The following is a 21,070-nucleotide window of genomic DNA, read 5'->3' as shown; positions in this document are numbered from 1 at the left end:
TTCAACACTAAGCATAATCTTTACCTTTTAGCAAATGAAGTCCCAATCTTGGTACTCCTGGAAAAAATCCTGGAAGCTCTTTCAGGTGTTCAAAAGCTTTCCTGAAGGATTTCCCCCTATTCATAAAAAAAGAAGTAATGATCATGCATTTTGATAACCATTTAATAAATAAAGTTAAATACACCACCACCAAATAAAAGGGATATAAGCAATATGAAATCATTTTTTCCAATAAAAACTCTGATTTTATTAAATATGGTCTTAAAATTTGTGTTCTGTATTTGTTATAATTTTAGTTATCTACATGAAATAAATTTGAAAGAAAACCACTGAATCTAATAATCCAAGAATGAATAATATATTTCAAAAACAATACAGGTCACAGATAATTGGAAAAAAATGCATTCACAGTGGAATGTTAATAGCTGAAATAATATACATTGTTTGTCCGCAGTTGGAATTGAACCAACATACAGCAAAAGTGTATTACCCTATAGATACAGACTTCTTTATAATGTATGTTGTTAGTAAGGGTGAGATAAAATGTAAATAAAAAATTAAGATAAAAGCATTAATTACTAAATGTTAACAAAAAGCTTTTAAAAAAAACACATTAAAAGCTTATACTAGCTGCATTATAGAAGTTGACAGTGGATGAAAACAGGAAATTAAACCAGAAGCTAAAACATGTAAAATGCAGATATGCACTGAAAATAAATTAATAAAAAATTGGTCACCTAAGATCAATTTTACTTATTGTTAAGTTCAAAAAATGTCTTGCTACATGTTGCAGATAAATTCCATTAGGCCAACTGTAAGGAGTTTTGCTAGAAGTAATAAATATACAAAAAACATATACATTACTGGTAAGTCTTAACATTAGAAATGGAAATACATACCTTGCTTTCTCTTTTATACTTACATTATCTGTTTAAAACATTTCAAACAGTATCAGTAAAATCTGATAGAAATTCATGTCAAAATGTGAACTTTAAATCAATGGTAATATAAAAAAACAAAACAACAAAATATTATTGAGGTTATATAAGTAATATTGATTTTTAAAATTGGAAAAAAAACTTTACTTTCAAAGAAATGGCCAATGCTTGATAAAATATATAAACTATGTTAATTATTGACCAATATACGGGGTAACACACAACCAGGACAAAAGCTTAAAGAATTACGTTTAAATTGTTTTATAAAGTGTAATAGATGTCCATTAAGGTCACCTAAAAAGTATGGAATGTTACCAGTAGTTATTCATATATTCAATACATTTTGCTATTGTCCAACAGAAAAAAGTTGTCAAACTGAATCTGAAATTAAAATACAACTAGAGCTGAAACGTACCAATCTGCAACTTTATGACATTCGTCAATAAAAATTGCCTTCACTGAAGATTTGAAACTACAAGAAATATAAAGTAAAAAAAACATGGAATTTTACTATTGACTGTTTTGGCCACTTGGATGTATTTTAAATGCACACATAACGTTGTTCTAAATTCATATTAAGATCAGAATTCTCAGTAACATTATCATTATTTGTTAGCAAAATTTAACAATGTAAGTGGTTTTCAGAAAAAAAATGTGAAAAACTAAACTCTAAGGGACTGCTTAATTTTAACCAGACTGCAAAATCAACATTCCATTTTTATTGCATTATTGCTTTAAAGAACAATTTAACATGGGAAAGAAGTGATGCATAAGTCAAAAATCTTTTTTTTTTAATTTCTTGATTATTTTTTCTATATATAATTAATACATGCATATAAATAGTTTAATACCTAGAGGAATCCAAAAGATCATTTCCTTCTGAAGTACAGAAGAAGGCTTCTGGATGAGCAAATATTAAGTTACAATTGGATATATCTGAAGTATCTATATCACACTTAAGATCTTGGATATTTTCCTCATTCCCTGCAGTCAACAGTCTTCCCTGTGGAATAAAGGAGCACAGTTAAACTACCTACCAAGAATTATTAGAAACTGAAACAGAAGAAATTAAATACATGTGTAGCCAACAATCAAGAATAATGATTTATGAATCTAGATTTTATCAAATTCATGCACCATTCAATGAATCAGAAACTACTTCTTGACGAAACCAAATACTTTTGAACATATGATACATGTACATGTAACTACAAGATTTAGAACAACCTTATATATATATATATACTCAAATACTGTACTTAATATTTCAAGTTGTCAACTGCAGGTTATACATATATATATACATGTATATGTATATGTATAACCTGCAGTTGACAACTTGAAATATTAAGTACAGTATTTGAGTAAAAAAAAAAATTAACAGGTGAGCCATGCATAAGCATGTAACTGGTACCAGATTGACATGAATATCTCAAAGTCTTCAAATATCAGTTAACTTTAATTTGGTATGTTAGTAAAACTGTTTCGTCCCGGCCAAGGGTACTCATCAGGTGGCTTAAGGCTACCACTACAGTCATCTGTTACATATACATTTTTTTTTAACTAATTATAATAACAAATGGTAAATCACAAATTGGATTAGTTAGTGATCATCTCTTCGCACTCATATTCTGAAATATTTCACTTAAAAGATCTTTTAGACCTTAAAAAAAATTGCTGATTTTGACATGCATGTGTAAAGAGGGAGAATCGGAGGGGTCCTGATCCTAAAATACCGAGCTATAAATTATAAAATCCTCTATCCCAAATCCTGGGCTTAAAAATATGAAATCCTCAATCCAGAAAATTAAAACCTTACCTGGATTTTGATGTCCAAGTTTTTTCCAGTCTGCAGAAGATAGCAAAATAAACAAACACATGAGTTTCGTTTCATAGGTCAAATCATTTACACAGTTTAAATCACCTGTTGTCTGCAGATGTCAATTGTCCATTTAAATCAATATTACTCACAACATGTATTATATAAGGGGATATTCTCAAACCTCTTTCCGACTTAGTTTATTTTGGCACCTTCTGCCTGAACGAAAAAAACTGGAAACCAAAATCTAGTAAAGTTTATAATTTTCTGAAACGTTTACTTTATATAACTATTATATATATATCTGTCATGCCTTAAAACTTTCCTAGATGTACCAGTTTCTCTTACTCATATAGTAAATTTTTAGGGGTAAACATAGTCCAAATAATTATGACGTCTTGAAAGGCTATTATAATTTTTTTCTTTGACGCCTTACATCGACGAGAAAAAAATTATAATAGCCTTTCAAGGCGTCATAATTATTTGGACTAGGCAGGGGCGGGTCCAGGTAAGGGCGTAATGGGCGTACGCCCCCCCCTTTAAAAAAAAAAAAATATCGTTATAATCTGCTAGTTATACTAGAAATATGTATATTTCCACATTAAAGCAATACTCAGAACGAAAGAACTTTATTCTTCAGTGTTTATTTGTCTTGTATCATGTATGTCGTTCAACGAAACCCGAACTTAATCAAAAATAGAGGGATTACTTCATAATTTGATGCTAAATTGTTGAAATTCAGGAGCTTCTGATCTTCCCCATGGACCATCAACCGTAATCACGCCTCTCGTTCATAAAATCTTGGTTACTCCTTATTCCTTTGAGTTTGGAATTTCTCGTTATTGGTCTACTGCTGTTAAGATCCATCCAATCATTTTAATATACCATAGACAATTAATGGAGAGAACTTGGCATAAAAAATGTCACACCCTGACACTTTAACTATAAAATATACATGCTCCAAGTCAGGAACCGTTACAATAGTGCAATTCTCTATTATTTTATGTTTTTAAGCCCAAAAAAGGTTTATTCTACGCCCCCCCCCCCCTTTAAAATATCCTGGACACGCCCCTGCTAGGGTAAACACGGCCATATTTTTAAATTCCTTATGATGAACCTTAAGAATAAGAGTAGATTTTTACCCTGGTATTTAATATACAACATTTCAGTGCTTCTGAGTTCTTCAACTGTTTTACTTGCTCTTCTTGGATGACACTGAGAGGTGAAAAAACAATCACAGTGCCGTCCAAGATTAGCGGAGCCAGTTGGTATATGAGGCTCTTTCCATAACCAGTTGGCAAAATCGCAACTGTTTCAAGTGTTCCTTTTCTGATTTCGTCCAACACTTCAATTTGTTTAGGTTTGAGTAGTATGTTAGGATGACCAAGTCCAAGACGTCTAAGCTGGATTTCGTAATCCGCCATTTTTTACAAATAGCCTTTTCACAACCTTATATACTTCCGCTTGTCCGCCATGAGGAAATTTCCTCATGGAGTCAGCCAATCGTATGGCAGAGGTCATATTAAGTGTAGTATTGCGGAGCACGTAAGGAACGGATATGATCTCTGCGCCGGAGATTGATGACGTGGGAGTACAATCGGAACAGCACTGGCAATATATTCATATTTTACCACGGGTGTGTACTCAAAGCGTTTGAAGGACGTCATGTTAGAATGTAAATTATGAAAGCACCGAAATTACAACTTTAACAAGTACAATATGTTTCATGTATCCGGATGATATGTTTTTATAGATTTTAAACGTTTAACTTGCCCAAAAGTACGATACTACAATCTAAAACGAACGGCGCAAAATCTCACGGAAACATCGGTATATATTAGTCTTGAATATATTTGAATAGATGTCTTTTTTATCAAATGTGCACCAGTTGGGTTGATGTCTCATTAATTTAATCACCCTTTAATACATATCTAAGCAGGAAAGTCACACAAAGCGTGTAATGCATGGCAGGTAGGAACATTTAACTACGACAATTCAATTAAATATAAATTGAACAACTTTTTCTTCATAAAAGTAATATAAACTGTTGACACAGAGATATGTCTCGCCTTTGTGTAATTTATGGACATTAAATGTGCACTGTATACCAAATATCATTGACCTTCCACTAGTAATTCCCTTAAACTGATATATCACAAGTTCATACATGTCATACATTGCTGGCGTCGACGCTGGAACAAGCACGCATAAGTCTCGCATTCTCGACTTATACAATAAATATATGTATTGAGTCCAAAATAATGTTGTAAAACAATCAAAATTATTATAGATTGACTTCACGAATTATCATTTTATTAAATGATTCAGCATTGATTAACAAATAAAAAAATATTTAAAAAAGGAGACTGTAGAATGTTCGTACATTCAAAGCAAATTAACAACACTCTAATAAAGGAACTTTCTGTAAGGTATGTCAACCGGGTAATAGGGCGCGAAGTTAAGACTGCCACGAAAAAAGATATTTGATAGGACAGACAGATTTAGCTGTAAAACAGGCCGTCTACGGACCATTCACAGAATTAACGTGCACAGAGATCGGCATTCTCCCAACAGCGTGCATCGGATTTAACGTTCCCATTCTGACCAGAGTTCACTGTGTATCTAAACACTCCGCACAGCCAAACGGGCAACCCCTTTTCACATGAGTTTGACAATCACTTAAAATTCAACATACAGTATATTGCTAGTATTTTGAACACAAAGTAATAGCCAATTGCTGCACATATAGACCTTAGGGAATAATACACTTAACCCCCTTTGTATTTTTTCTTCTTCGTATCTACTTTATTAGCATGGTTATTATTTTAAGAATTTTTAAAATGTCCTGATCTTATTATTTTATACTGAGAATGTTTGAATACCGAACCGTCTGCTTGTTGCCGGTTAATATGTATATACCCTATTCATACAACAGTAACTTTTATTCGCTGTGGTTTTTATACACCCAACAAAATTTTGACGGGACGTATTATGGTATATGAATGTCAATCGTCCGTCTGTCCGTCCGTCCGTCTGTCCGCCCGTCCGTCCGTCCGTCCGTCTGTCTGTCTGTCTGTCTGTTTGTCTGTCTGTCCGTCCGTCCGTCCGTCCGTCTGTCTGTCTGTCTGTCTGTCTGTCTGTCTGTCTGTCTGTCTGTCTGTCTGTCTGTATGTCTGTCACTTCAGAACCGTTCATCCTTTTATGAAACTTAACATAGTTGTTTCTTATGATGGTCAAACGATTTTTCACATGTCGCGCTGTATCTCAAAAACGGTTTCTGATTATTGCTTTAAACTTCACACTCTTCTTAATTATAATAATCCAAAGATCTGTATACTTTTTGGTGATGATTCAAAATTGATTTTAGAGTTATTCAGTTTTTGTAAAACTAGAGGCTCTAAAGAGCCTGTGTCGCTCACCTTGGTCTATGTGAATATTAAACAATGGACAAAGATGGATTCATGACAAAATTATGTTTTGGTGATGGTGATGTGTTTGTAGATCTTACTTTACTAAACATTCTTGCTGCTTACAATTATCTCTATCTATAACAGTACTTTCTGTGGAAAATGTTATTGAAAATCTTCAAATTTTAAGAAAATTGTTAAAAATTAACTATGAAGGGCAATAACTCCTTAGGGGGTCAATTGACTATTTTGGTCATACTGACTTATTTTTAGTTCTTACTTTGCTGTACATTATTGCTGTTTACAGTTTATCTCTATCTATAATATTATTCAAGATAATAACAAAAAAACAGCAAAATTTCCTCAAAATTACCAATTCAGGGGCAGTAACCTAACAACCGATTATCCGATTCATCTGATAATTCCAGGGCAGATAGATCTTGACCTGATCAACAATTTTACTTCCGATCAGATTTGCTCTTAATGCTTTGGTTTATGAGTTATAACCCAAAAACTGCATTTTACCCCCATGTTCTATTTTTAGCCATTGCGGCCATCTTGGTTTGTTGGCCGAGTTACCGGACACATTTTTTTAACTAGATACCCCAATGATGATTTTGGCTAAAATTGGTTAAATTTGGCCCAGTAGTTTCAGAGGAGAAGATTTTTCTAAAAGATTACTAAGATTTACGAAAAATGGTTAAAAATTGACTATAAAGGGCAATAACTCCTAAAGTGGTCAACTGACCATTTTGGTCTTGTTGCATTATTTGTAGATCTAACTTTTCTGAACATTATTGCTGTTTACAGTTTATCTCTATCTATAATAATATTCAAGATAATAACCAAAAACAGGAAAATTTCCTTAAAATTACCATTTCAGGGGCAGCAACCAAACAACAAAATGTCCGATTCATCTGATTATTCCAGGGCAGATAAATCTTGACCTGATCAACAATTTTACTTCCGATCAAATTTGCTCTTTATGCTTTGGTTTATGAGTTATAACCCAAAAACTGCATTTTACCCCCATGTTCTATTTTTAGCCATTGCGGCCATCTTGGTTTGTTGGCCGAGTTACCGAACACATTTTTTTAACTATATACCCCAATGATGATTTTGGCTAAAATTGGTTAAATTTGGCCCTGTAGTTTCAGAGGAGAAGATTTTTCTAAAAGATTACTAAGATTTACGAAAAATGGTTAAAATTTGACTATAAAGGGCAATAACTCCTAAAGTGGTCAAGTGACCATTTTGGTCTTGTTGCATTATTTGTAGATCTAACTTTTCTGAACATTATTGCTGTTTACAGTTTATCTCTATCTATAATAATATTCAAGATAATAACCAAAAACAGGAAAATTTCCTTAAAATTACCATTTCAGGGGCAGCAACCCAACAACGAAATGTCCGATTCATCTGAAAATTTCAGGGCAGATAGATCTTGACCTGATGAACAATTTTACTCTGTCAGATTTGCTCTAAATGCTTTGGTTTTTGAGTTATACGCAAAAAACTGCATTTTACCCCTATGTTCTATTTTTAGCCATGCGGCCATCTTGAATGGTTGGGCGGGTCATCGGACACATTGTTTAAACTAGATACCCCAATGATGATTATGGCCAAGTTTGGTTAAATTTGGCCTAGTAGTTTCAGAGGAGAAGATTTTTCGAAAAGATTACTAAGATTTATGAAAAATGGTGAAAATTGACTATAAAGGGCAATAACTCCTAAAGTGGTCAACTGACCATTTTGGTCTTGTTGAATTATTTGTAGATCTTACTCTGCTGAACATTATTGCTGTTTACAGTTTATCTCTATCTATAATAATATTCAAGATAATAACCAAAAACAGGAAAATTTCCTTAAAATTACCATTTCAGGGGCAGCAACCCAACAACGAAATGTCCGATTCATCTGAAAATTTCAGGGCAGATAGATCTTGACCTGATGAACAATATTACCCTGTCAGATTTGCTCTTCTTAATGTTTGAGTTTTTGAGTTATAAGCCAAAAACTGCATTTTACCCCTATGTTCTATTTTTAGCCATGGTGGCCATCTTGGTTGGTTGGCCGGGTCACCGGACACATTTTTTAAACTAGATACCCCAATGATGATTGTGGCCAAGTTTGGTTAAATTTTTCCAAGTAGTTTCAGAGAAGATTTTTGTAAAATTTAACGCAGGACGACGACGGACGACGACGACGGACGACGACGGACGCCGGACGCCAAGTGATGAGAAAAGCTCACTTGGCCTTTCGGTCAGGTGAGCTAAAAAGGGATGGGTTTTCACATTTCGCGCCATATCTCATAAACGATTTATGATTATTGCTTAAAAATGTACACACTTCTTAGTTATATTAATCAAAAGATCTGAATACTTTTTGGTGATGATTCAAAATTTTATAATGGAGTTATTGAGTTTTTTGTAAAAAAAAAAAGGGGGTTCACATGTTGCATCGTATCTTAAAAACCATTAATATCTATTGCTTAAAACTTTACACACTTCTTAGTTATATTAATCTAAAGATCTGTGTACTTTTTGGTGATGATTCAAAATTTTATTTTAGAGTTATTGAGTTTTTTGTAAAAAAAAAAATCACATGTCGCGCCGTATCTCAGAAACTTTTTACATGGCGCAGCTGTTTATTAGAGATATTAAATACATTGACCTTCTTCAGTACTTTACAAACTATGTATCATTTCACCTTTTTATGTTTTTCTCCACGCTCTCCATTGTTTACATTGCAACACATTAACCCATGTATTTTGACTGCAATTGATATATATATTTACATAGTATTTACCTACCAAAACGTAGGAACCAATCATATCATATATTACAAAAAAGTCTGGTGCTGTACGTCCCATTGGTTGCTTGAATCATGTGATATAGCTACTGCTGCAGAGCATCTTTGTCGGCCATTGTTGCTTCACAAAGGGGTCACAACAATTCTATAGTTGATTTTATTTAATTATTAGAATATTTTTAGCAGGATTATGAGTAATTTAGTGAAAGTAAGTTAGCTTGCCAACTAAATGCAGCAAAAAGTGCTTTAACAGTGTGTCTTGCGGGTTTTCAACTCCATAACATCGACCCTCCCCCTTTAAAAAAAACATCGAGGCCCAACCGAAGATGTGCGTACAATACTCGTCAATAGCTAGTCAAACCTATTACAAAAGTAATTACTAATTATTAACCTTTGGAGGTTTCATATATACCCAGGTTTAATAAGGTCCCACGCTCCGCACGTGCATTCATATCTGACAAACTAAAGTTACAAAAAAGTCGTTCTGGGCATAAACGAAAGCATACACTGGCATGACCTGATAACTTTAATCTTAGTCTTGAGTTGTGTACTTGACAAGAACTTGGGAACACTACATTAAAAAAACAACAAACAATGGAAATTTATTACAAATTAGGATTTGGGGGGGGGGGGGGATTACTGAAAAAAGAGAATAACCTAGATTCGGTAAGAGCTAAAAATTAATGAGCTTTCACAGTACAAGATGAATAATCTGCTACAACATGCAGTAAACAATTGTGGAAAATGTTTAAACATATTAAACTGAATATGATTTTTCAATTTTCAAAGAAATCCAGAATTTATCCTTCTAGCTAGTCCAGATTAAAAAATTCTTTCATACATTGGCAAAATACAACTTGGCAACTTGTTACACTGACCGCTAACTTCACAAACTATTGGTTCAAACATCTTCAGGAATAATATTCTGCAGAATAGTCTAGAAATAACTAATGTTCTGTAAGTACCAATTCTCGATACATTAGAATGGTTTAATGGTTGTATTTATTTACATGTATAAACAAGGCTATTGCCGCCAATGTGTGTTTTTTTAGACCCAACTTTAATATCATATATGTTTTATGCAAGCATGACAGGTGACAAAAAGTTTGTTTTTTTTTAGTTTGTAAATAATTTATAAAAAAACATTTTTTTATTATTAGGCCAAAAAATATATATATTATGTCTGTTAAGGTTACATGCTTTAAAAAAAATTTAGGGTAGGTAAGTCGGTATTTCCATATTATTTTATATTTTCATTTTATTTTTTGTGACATGATTTTGAGTGTGCTGTTTTGTCTTGTCGTGGTTCGAGTTGGTCCTGGGCCGAGTTAACCCGTAATTTTGATGATTTGGATTATTTCCCTTTGTTATTGGATGTAAAAAAAAAATGAGGAAAATGTTTACTTGGCAAGGCAGGGAAATACCTCCTTAGCATTTGTCACACACAAATGCTTTTAAAAGAAATAAATAGATATAGATAGGTGTAAGAAGATATGGTATGAGTGCCAATGAGACAACTTTCCATCAAAGTCACAATTTGTAAAAGTAAACAATTACAGATTAAAGGTAAAGGTTTCGACACAGAGACCTGGCTAACACTGAACAGCAAGCTATAAAGACATTCAAACTTGGAAACCTAATTATAAAAAACCAGAATCACTACTAAACCACATCAACAGACGACAACCAACCAACTAACATCAGGTTCCTGATTTGGAAAATAGAGTTTAAAAAAACATGACACGACCCTCCACTTCTCCCTATGGTGTATATAAAAAAGAAGGTGTGTTATGATGGCCATAAATGAGACACCTTCCACAATAGTCCTATAACATATGACCTCGGGGGCATTATTTACTATTTCTATTTACTGTTCTGATATTTTTTTTTACTATCAATATGCCACCCGAGCTCAAAAAAAAATAAAAATGAAAATATCAGTATAAAAACGTTAAAAATTGAATAAGAATGCGAAGTCATATGTTATAGGACTACTTCCACAAGAGACATAGAAATTAACAACTATAGGTCCTTGTATGGCTTTTAACAATGAGCAAGCCCATACCGTATATTCAGCTATAAAAGGATCAGAAATGACAAATGTAAAACAATTTAGACGAGAAAACAAACAGTCTAATTTATGTTTAAAAAAATGTTGAATGAAAAGAAAATATGTAACCCATTAACAAACGACAATCACTGAATTACAGGCTCCTGCCTTGGTACTGGCACATACATAGTTACATACATACATTGTAACATACATTTTGTCTCTATTTTTGGCTTTTATTCTGAAGTGCAGTTATTCTCTCGAAGTTATTGTCTTATATTTTATTAAACTAATACACAATGCTTACACATCTATGTTGGGCATCACATATGTACTAAATACTACTATCGACATATTGTCATTTTTTTTTTAAAGTCTACATATTTTTACTGAAATTTTCTGAAGAAATCATAACATTCATTGACATTGAAATTTTATAAAATATTTTATCAATATTATTTTTTATATATATATACTGCAGTTTTCTTAAAGTTTCATCAAGATCTAATGGGTTCTTTCTTGAATTCCTATCAGTTGAACAATAAAATGATGTACAGGTGCGTGTGCAGAGGAACATTTTCTGTATTTCATCTAAAAAAACTTGTGCTTCTGTTTGATTAATTTTAATTTTATCTAAAGATCAGTTACTTGCATGTGTCCATGTATAATCATTAACATAGATGCCAACCATTACGATTTTTCCGTAGTTTTTCCGATTTTGCGATAAAAACTACGCTATTACGGTCAAAGTAGTATAGTTACGGATTCCCAATCATCGACGTTCAATTTTGTAAAACGCGGATTTTTATCATTACTTTTCCGTCCTGGTCCAGTATTTAGGAAACGCCAATGTAATGCTTCCGGTTTCTCGGGAGTTATCAACCTATTGTTGGGTAACTAACTGACTTCCGAAGAGGCAAACTTGCATTTTATTAAGTAGCTTTCCCCCTTTCTCTACTTCTCCTTGACAAAACAAAAATGTTTGAGTCGAGAACATCTGAACAATCAATGAATGGAATACATACTACAGACAACATGTTAAATGACAAATTTTAGTGTACATCACTGTGCAACCACTCATCAGTAATTTTTATTGGTAAATGCACGTTTATGAATGATTACTGAAAACTTTTCAAAAATACGGAAAATTTGATAGTTTGTTACTGATTGTGTCAAAAAGGGGTTTGCATCTATGCAGTAATCAATTAAACCCAAGTGCCTTTCTAAAAATATTATGAGTCACACCTTACTAAGGCTTCATTCTAGTTCTTTATTTAGTAGATAGTGAAAAATGTCAGCAGCTTGGCTATGATAAGTTATTATGTGGCATATAACAAATGCTTATTACCTTTTGGGGCGTAAGCTGAAATTATACACAGTAACATGTAGTAAGAAAATTTTCATTTTTAATTTATTTTTTGTTTATTTGATAGGAAACTTTTGGAGTACACTCAACTAGACCAGAATTAGCATGTCCATCATCTTCAGTTTTGCAACAGTTGGAAGACAGAGGTAATTCATGAATAACATAAATTGTAGAAATATATGTCATGTATGTGCAGTATTTTTAATTGGTTTTTTTTTATATTGATAGCATTACTATATATTTATTAAACTTGAAACAAAAAAGATAAACAATACATTTTCTGAGTAAAATCAGCACAAAAACTTATCTAACTGACATGTCAATGTTCTACATGATATAAGGTTAACAAACATATCATCTTTCATTTATTTTAAATGGTTTTATTATTGCAAAAATCTTTACATTTTTTAAATGAAATTCATGTTGCTTCTAGGTAAAAAATATATTGTTAAAATGAATAAGTAAACTGTATAAATCAAAATTCATTGTAGAATGGAAAGTCAGCTTAAAGAAGAATCTAGAAATTGCCTCAAGAGCTGTGTATCTAGAAGGAAAATGTTCTGAATCTTTGGCCGCTGCTGACTTCACTTCACCAGAAACACCGTTTTTATTTCAGTTAGAGAAAACCATGTTAGATCTGTCATCACCCTCCCTTACTGATGGAGAGTTTTACTGCTCCTTCTTCAAGCTTGATGATGTTTACTACTGTAGATTTTTTGAAAGTGGAGTTCTTCAGGGATATTTCTTATCTGAGGGTATGTTTCATTATTGTTCATATCTACATGTACCATGTAAATTCATACACAGTGATCTACACAATCATGACAATTGTCCTTAGTTTTTTCCCATTGAGTTTTTTTTACTTTTTTACATTGTTTTCATATTTGTAATATGTCTTTGTTATAACATTATTTGAGTAAGGTGTGCAATTAATCTAAAAAAAATAAGGAATTAAACATTCCTTAAAGTATAAACTATTTATCATATGATTAATCATGGTTCTTAGCCATACAACTCATGATTATCATGTTTTTCAGGTATTTATATTTTTGAAGGAAACTCATTTATATCAGTTCTAGAGCAGTTTTCACTATCAACATTATACAATTCAATGCCTCTAAAAATGTTAACACATCATGCAGTTTTATAACAGGTCCTGTTAACATACCATGATTGTGAATAAGGAAATCTAGAAAAAAAAGTTAATAGTGAATAAAACTGATGAATATCTTTTTCTTTTTTTTACAAATTCTGCATAGTGTTAAGATAAATTTGTCGAATCAGTAACATTTAGCATTATTTCAATTTGTGAAAAAATATATTTATTCATTGTTGTAACATTTACAGAAATAAGTTTCTTATTTTTTGTCACTAGGAATGTCTCAGCTTAAAAATTATTTTGAGGAACATCGTTTGGATATGACAAAACTGGTTTGGTTGCAAGTTTCCACTCAAGATGATATAAAGCAGTACCACAGAAGATACACCCTTAAGTTAGAAAGAAAAAGAAGTCATCATTCTTTAAGCAAGTTTACTATTTTAAAATATACACTGAATAAAGACAACTGCATTGGTCATAATTCCATGTTCAGCCTCAAAATTGATAAGCTTCATAGATGGTACCAAACTATGAAGAAAGATGAAACATAGAAGACAATTTATGATAAATAAAAAAATAAAGCCATAAGCAAGTAAAACATAAACAGACATACATAATTATATATGAACAGCACATAAAAAACTTCGAGCTTTTTATAATACAAATGATATGATTTATAAGCTGCTTCCAATAATTTATTTTTTCTATTTTTAAAGAGGATTGTGATTTAAGTTATTAAGAATAGTCTGCATATGCATGCTCCAATTTGAATTTTGTAAAATGGGAGCTTCAGCAGTTTAGTGATTTAATGTGATAATTATCCTGTCAACATTGAGGTTGTAAGTTTGAACCCAGCAAGGTATGTTTAACCTGGACCTACATGTTAAAGCTAATTAGGGCGAGTCAACAACAGCAATCAATCATCTGATAAGAGATATTTCTCTAGTGTATTTTTTCTAGATAATATTCTCATTCAAAAACACTATTCTGTCCTCAACAGCAGTTACACCATAATTTTATAATGTTAGTTTCAAAGAATGAGATTATTGTTTATTATTGTAGGTAATCCTGGTTCAGATACTGGAAGACGATACGTCAACCTTCTTGAAAGAAATAAATCCAGTATTCTTAATTCACACAGAAAGTTGATGGCAAAGGCGCAAACCTCAACAGAATCCTGCCAGTTACTAGGAACAGTGGTAAATGTTATCAAACATAACTCGCACAAAGAAAACAATACTCAAAAAGCCAGGTATAATTGAGATCTTCAGAATTGAAACTTGTATCAATTAATGTTCTTAGTTTTTCTCTAAGGAATACTTGTTAAAATTAGATATAAATTTATCTTTTTATTCAGTTTGAAATTTTCAACTATGTATTTATTTATTTTATTGCAGGAGTAATTGAAGAAAAATATTATTGGTTTAAAAGTTTAGTGTGTAAATGAAAAAAAAAATGACACTTTGAATCTATATACATGATATACTTACCATACTTTTGTTATGCCCCTGCTTTAGGGTGAAAGAAGCATTGTGTGTTACCTTTTACAGTCCATCCATCCATCCATCCCAATTTTTATTTCTGCTCTCTCTAACTTAAGTTTTACTCATCCAATTCTTGTGATACTCATACACAATGATAAGAACCACAGCATGCAGACAATAGCAAAATATGAGAAGGTGTATTTTTGTCCTCAAACATTCTATTTTACTAATTATGTAATTTAAGCTGTTTTCTCTCCTATTGTGGAATAGCTTTTAACATTGTTTATTAATATGTTTAATTGTTCTGAAAAATATAATGCAAGTTTAAGAAAAATGAACATCAAAAAGAAATGTAAATACATTTTTAGCTCACCTGGCCCGAAGGGTTGCTGCCCCTGAATTGGTAATTTTAAGGAAATTTTGCTGTTTTTGGTATTATCTTGAATATTATTATAGATAGAGATAAACTGTAAACAGCAATAATGTACAGCAAAGTAAGACCTAAAAAGAAGTCAACATGACCAAAATGGTCAATTGACCCCTAAGGAGTTATTGCCCTTTATATAGTCATTTTTTTTTAACAGTTTCACAAAATTTGTAAAATTTTACTAACATTTTCCACTGTAACTACTGGGTCAAGTTCATTATAGATAGGGATAATTGTAAGCAGCAAGAATGTTCAGTTAAGTAAGATCTACAAACACATCACCATCACCAAACCACAATTTTGTCTTGAATCCATCTGTGTCCTTTGTTTAGTATTCACATAGACCAAGGTGAGCCTCTAGTTGTTTATCAGATAAGAAAAAAATATTTAATGTATTTGTTTTTGATATATATATGCTATTAAAGGAGAATCTTTGAGACCAGTTTAACATGTTAAAAAAAAGATACTTTACAGTTATATTATTTCATATATTAAATATTATATTTGTAGAATATTATATTTTCAGTTGTCTGAAATTTTAACCTAAAACATATCTACCGTAATATGATTGAAACTAAATATTTCTTTTGTAGATTTCTCGAAGCCTCAGGAGTCTTTCATCCTATTCTCCATATATGGGAAAATACCATACATAACTACCGTTCTAAAGGAGTCCCTGTTGAGAATCCAGAATTTAAATTTATTTTTGATCCACCATCCAGCTCAAAATACACATTATATGACCAGTGCAAAATTATTTCCTGCCTACCAAATGACCACTATTGGAATGAGGGAACCCATGCTCATGTTGGCTATGGTAGAATGTTATCTATCCGCGATTCTACTGAGAAATATAAGCCTGCTTCTCTTCGTAATCTGATACTTTACCATCACAGAGAATCCAACTACTCTGCTATTTTTAGATTAGTTGACAAATTTCGTAACCCAGAGTCTTCCCCATCAAATTCGCGCCAGAACATCAATGACGACAACATCAACATTGGGGAAAATATGCAAAATTCTACTCCGAGACAAGTAAGACCTAAACGCAAAGCTTTAAATGAAGAGGATATTTTAAGAAACCTTCGAACTGTTAATCCTCTCTTTACAACACACAACAGGGCTTCAGACAATTCCTTGTATGAAAAGTATAAAACAGCACAAACTGAAACTGGAGGTTTATTTTGGCGTGTTCACGAATCAGATATCGATGTCCTCTGTTTGAATGACGTCAACATGACCACTGGATGTTTAATGGAGTCATCTTTTGTTCACATGACAAGGAGAAATGTTGGGAATGTCAACGTATACCATTGCACATGTACACTCTTTGCAACTTTATTACAGCTCGCAACATTAGATGAACAGCCTGACACAGAAATAGATTCTATTAACATCAAATGCTGCCATATAAGGTATTTCAAAGAAATTATTGAACCTGATTATCCCATCTACTTCAGCACAGAAGTTTTTACATCACCAACAAAATCTCAGAAAAGTATAATGTTATCTTTGGCTGCTTTACAAAAGCCTGTAATTTTACTTCTGTCATCTCTTCGAACAAAAAAATTTTCAGTTGTACCAAACAGTAGTCAAGATTGTAAGTTTGTGAATGTTTCCAGAAACCGTGTATCATGCCAGTCCGGTGAATGTAGTGCCATTTACAGTTTTTCTACTCGTAAAGTCATATACTTGTGCGAAACAAGTAATGTTTGTCCTCATCTGCAGGCAATGAAAGACCACAAAAATTTATGGATGAATGGTAATGATATTGAAGAAGACATTGAAGATGAAGATGAGGAAGCATTTATTGATAATGAGGAAGATGAGAATGATTTGGAGGATACTTTTCAACCAGAAACTACTCAAACAAAGAGGGTAAGTTACAAACTACAATCATTAAACCAAAGCAGATATATCTAATTAATAGACAAGAATAACACCGTTCACTCAAACTTTTAATCAAATTGAATTTGCCAGCGTTGGAAATAACATGCAATTACCAACTAAATGCCTACAACACAAACATTTCCTTGATGGACCAAAAATCGTTTTTAAATGAACATAAATACAATAACTGATACAATTGCCCATAAAGTATGATTTTACCTGACTAAAAAGGTTAATCTAAAAAAAATATGGAAGAAATAATTCACATCATGATGTCAGTTTTTTCATATAGTGCTACATACTTTATTTTGTCTGTTATGTTATATTTATTAAATATGTTCACATTTTGTTTTCAGACAAATTTTTTTAATCCGGCAACAGGACTTTGGGATTTCCCAAGTTTGAGTGAGCACAGACCCAAGGAGGAAGATGATCCAGCCTTACAACGAGCAATTAAAAAAAGATTAGCTGTATTTGATGGTGCAGAAGGAGTTGTTCGAGACACTAAAGGGTATTTGACCGGAAACAATCCACTTGTACTCTTTCCTCCTGTATTAGAAGATGGATGTCTTTGTGGGGTAATTTTTTTCTCTATTAAATTTCTACTACAAAATTCTGCGCTAAATGTCACAAATTATATTAGTGCAAAATATAACAAAATTGGAAAACAAAGAATGATGGGTTTTCATCCATGACCAAAAAAATCCAGTACACATAAAAAAAAACGGTACTATTATTGCTGTTCTTTATCTGAAAGGACCAGTGAGGCCTTCAACACAAACAAACAAAAAAAAACAAAAAAAGATCACCTCAATGCAAGTTGAAGATGGCCCCTAGCACTGGCTTGAAAGGAATTCTTTGAAAAAATGATTAGTTGTAACACATCCTAATCAGTCCTGGTCAAAAAAGGACATACTGGAAAGTAGTACATATTTAAAACAAAATAGTTTCTACAGAGAAAGGTAAAACTTGTGTAGAATAAATTTATGTAATTAAGGTATCAGATGAAAGGTGAAGGATTGGTGATCCTTGTAGAACATACAATTTACTGATAATTTTGAATAATACAAAAATATATGAATGGTTCTAAAATTAAGGGCATGTATATTATCACTGGACTAGTATATATTTGTTTAGGGGCCAGCTGAAGGACGCCTCCGGGTGCGGGAATTTCTCGCTAAATTGAAGACCTGTTGGTGACCCTCTGCTGTTGTTTTTTATTTGGTCGGGTTGTTGTCTCTTTGACACATTCCCCATTTCCATTCTTAATTTTATAGCCTGTTTCTCAAATATAAAGTGCCTGGTTTGGTGTATCCGAAATTCTAATAACCAGTGCAGTATGCCTGACTTGTAATTGTTATAAACATGATATAGACAGACTAGATATACATTATTGTTTAAGAGTATCTTAACTAACTTAGCTTCTATGGCAAAATATTTACATGTCATTTAGATTTTAGAATGAAATATCTCGCCAAATTATTTAAAAGGTAATGAGTTGCATTGTAAAAATTAGTAAATAACAGTTATTAGATTGAACCTTTGACAGTTTTAAAAAAAAAAATCTATAATGTCAGATTGCATGAATATCTCAACATTTTATATTTTTTTATTTTTCTGCTTAGTGTTTTCATGTCTAATAAAATGCTTTTAATTAAAGGCCGGCTACTCTGATGATGACCATCCAAATGGGGTATTGACCGAGGTGAAGTACAGGACAGTGGTGTATTTGACTAACGGACCAGCTAGATTTGAAGTGAGAATGTTTTCTAAGTCTTGAGCCATTTTAAATTTAAGAACTATGTGTGCTTTCATTTATTTTTAATTATAAACAAGTTTAAAGAAATTAAAAAGACTTTAAATTTTTGTAGATACTACAATTTTCAATTTAATTTTTATAATTTGCCTATCTCATTGTTTTTCTTAATATCATTCATATCATTGATGAGACAAACAATTAATAGTGCAGATCCAGTGAGGTTATTCATTTCTCAATTTTTAAATTCCAGTGTGGGCCCTTTACAAAGTAATTAAAAATTGTTTATTTTGTTTTAAAGTGTTATATAAATGAATGTGTAGTGCAGGTAGTGTTCAGACCTACAAAATTTCATTTTAAAAAAACAAGTTTATCCGACAAAATGCTCCTAACAATCGATTCCAAGAAATATTTTATATGACCCTTACCTGTATAAATTCACTATTTCTTTTATGCAATTATTAGTATGAACATAGTTAAATCAAAAGTTATGATACTTTATTTTAAACAGTATATTTCCTATTCAACTGATGTAGAAATAATATACAGATACTTGAATTCCCTGATGAATCAGAAACAGATTAAATCTATATTTTGGCTTAAACTATTTAGAAGAAAAATGCAATTTGCTTTTCCTTCTTTTTCAGGTACTTGGTAGGAATTGCTTGGCAGCAAATGCAGAGTGCCAAGTTCAATATGGTGGATCTTCAGACAGCCTCCATTTTCTTTCAAAGGAAACTGCTGCAGGAGATGAGATTGGCTGGGATTTTGTAGATCATGCATTGAACACTCATGTCACTTTCAGTGCATATTGCAAAATCATGAGCAAAAAATACAGGAGAAATTTTCTTAATTCAGCTAAATTTATGTCCCCTCAAACATTCATTGCTTGGTGGTTTTCATGGAGTAGTAAATTCAAGACTGATTTCAGAAAGCCTTGTTCTATCTGCAAATACAACCCAAAATTCTTAGCATGTGATGGCACTAAAATTGGTATTAGCTTTAAAAATGCAGATACAGATCCAATAGAAAAACCAACTTCAACAGAAAAAATGGGTATAAAACCCTATATAACGTACAAACACCAATGAGACACAGTTATTCGATGGGTATTAACCCTATATAACGGTCATACACCAATGGGACACATTTATTCGATAGGTATCAACCCTTATATCGTTCATACACCGATGGGACACAGTGTTATTCGATGGATATATACCCTATAAAACGTTTATACATCAATGAGACACTTATTCAATGGGTAAAAAACCCTATATAACGTACATACGCCAATGAGAGACAGTTATTCGATGGGTATTAACCCTATATAACGTACATACACCAATGAGACACATTTATTCAATGGGTATAAACTCTATATATCGTTCATACACCCAAAAGACACATTTATTCGATAGGTATCAACCCTATATATCGTTCATACACCAATGGGACACAGCGTTTCGATGTGTTTATACCCTATAAAACATTCATACACCAATGAGAGACAGTTATTCGATGGATATATACCCTAGAAAACGTTATACACCACTGAGACACATTTATTCGATGGGTATATGCCCTATAAGACCTGTTTCGATGGATATAAACCCTTTAAAACTTTCATACATGAATGAGACAAATTTATTCTATAGGTATCAACCCTATAAATCGTTCTTACACCAATGAGACAAATTTATTCTATAGGTATCAACCCTATATAACGGTCATACACCAATGACACACATGCAGTTATTCGATGGGTATCAACCCTATATATCGTTCATACACCAATGGGACACATTTATTCGATAGGTATCAACCCTATATATCGTTCATACACCAATGGGACACAGCGTTTTGATGTGTTTATACCCTATAAAACATTCATACACCAATGAGACACAGTTATTCGATGGATATATACCCTATAAAACGTTATACACAAATGAGACACATTTATTCGATGGATATATACCCTATAAAACGTTTATACATCAATGAGACACTTATTCAATGG

The 21,070-nt window shown here is 32.2% G+C and overlaps 2 protein-coding genes across 2 annotated transcripts; one reads left to right on the top strand and one right to left on the bottom strand.

Annotated features, from left to right (window-relative positions):
• Positions 1 to 7: 7 nt before the first annotated feature.
• On the bottom strand, positions 8 to 4,181 carry LOC139483953 (putative ATP-dependent DNA helicase Q1). Its single transcript, XM_071267676.1, has 4 exons — positions 3,900 to 4,181; positions 1,790 to 1,941; positions 1,354 to 1,410; positions 8 to 116 (listed from the first exon to the last, which is right to left on the bottom strand). The coding sequence occupies exons 1-4, from the start codon at positions 4,179 to 4,181 to the stop codon at positions 8 to 10; spliced, it is 600 nt and encodes a 199-aa protein (XP_071123777.1).
• Positions 4,182 to 9,049: 4,868 nt separating this feature from the next.
• Positions 9,050 to 20,138, top strand: LOC139483952 (uncharacterized). Its single transcript, XM_071267675.1, has 9 exons — positions 9,050 to 9,183; positions 12,459 to 12,537; positions 12,883 to 13,146; positions 13,767 to 13,916; positions 14,553 to 14,742; positions 15,995 to 17,279; positions 17,648 to 17,869; positions 18,952 to 19,047; positions 19,695 to 20,138. The coding sequence occupies exons 1-9, from the start codon at positions 9,166 to 9,168 to the stop codon at positions 20,136 to 20,138; spliced, it is 2,748 nt and encodes a 915-aa protein (XP_071123776.1). The 5' UTR covers positions 9,050 to 9,165.
• Positions 20,139 to 21,070: the final 932 nt, after the last annotated feature.

This window comes from Mytilus edulis, chromosome 8 (genome assembly GCF_963676685.1).
Source record: "Mytilus edulis chromosome 8, xbMytEdul2.2, whole genome shotgun sequence".
In the NCBI taxonomy this organism is placed as follows: domain Eukaryota; kingdom Metazoa; phylum Mollusca; class Bivalvia; order Mytilida; family Mytilidae; genus Mytilus; species Mytilus edulis.
The sequence above is the reverse complement of the archived record's forward strand: the minus strand, read 5'-3'. Positions and strand labels throughout refer to the sequence as shown.

Excerpts from the sequence above, each read along its gene's own strand:
- LOC139483953 (XM_071267676.1), bottom strand. The coding sequence starts at position 4,181 with ATGGCGGATTACGAAATCCAGCTTAGACGTCTTGGACTTGGTCATCCT. Across the intron at positions 1,942-3,899 it reads GTTGTATATTAAATACCAGG|GGAAGACTGTTGACTGCAGG; the intron begins GTAAAAATCTAC and ends TTTATTCCACAG. Across the intron at positions 1,411-1,789 it reads GATCTTTTGGATTCCTCTAG|TTTCAAATCTTCAGTGAAGG; the intron begins GTATTAAACTAT and ends TATTTCTTGTAG.
- LOC139483952 (XM_071267675.1), top strand. Across the intron at positions 12,538-12,882 it reads GCAACAGTTGGAAGACAGAG|AATGGAAAGTCAGCTTAAAG; the intron begins GTAATTCATGAA and ends AATTCATTGTAG. Across the intron at positions 17,280-17,647 it reads AAACTACTCAAACAAAGAGG|ACAAATTTTTTTAATCCGGC; the intron begins GTAAGTTACAAA and ends TTTTGTTTTCAG.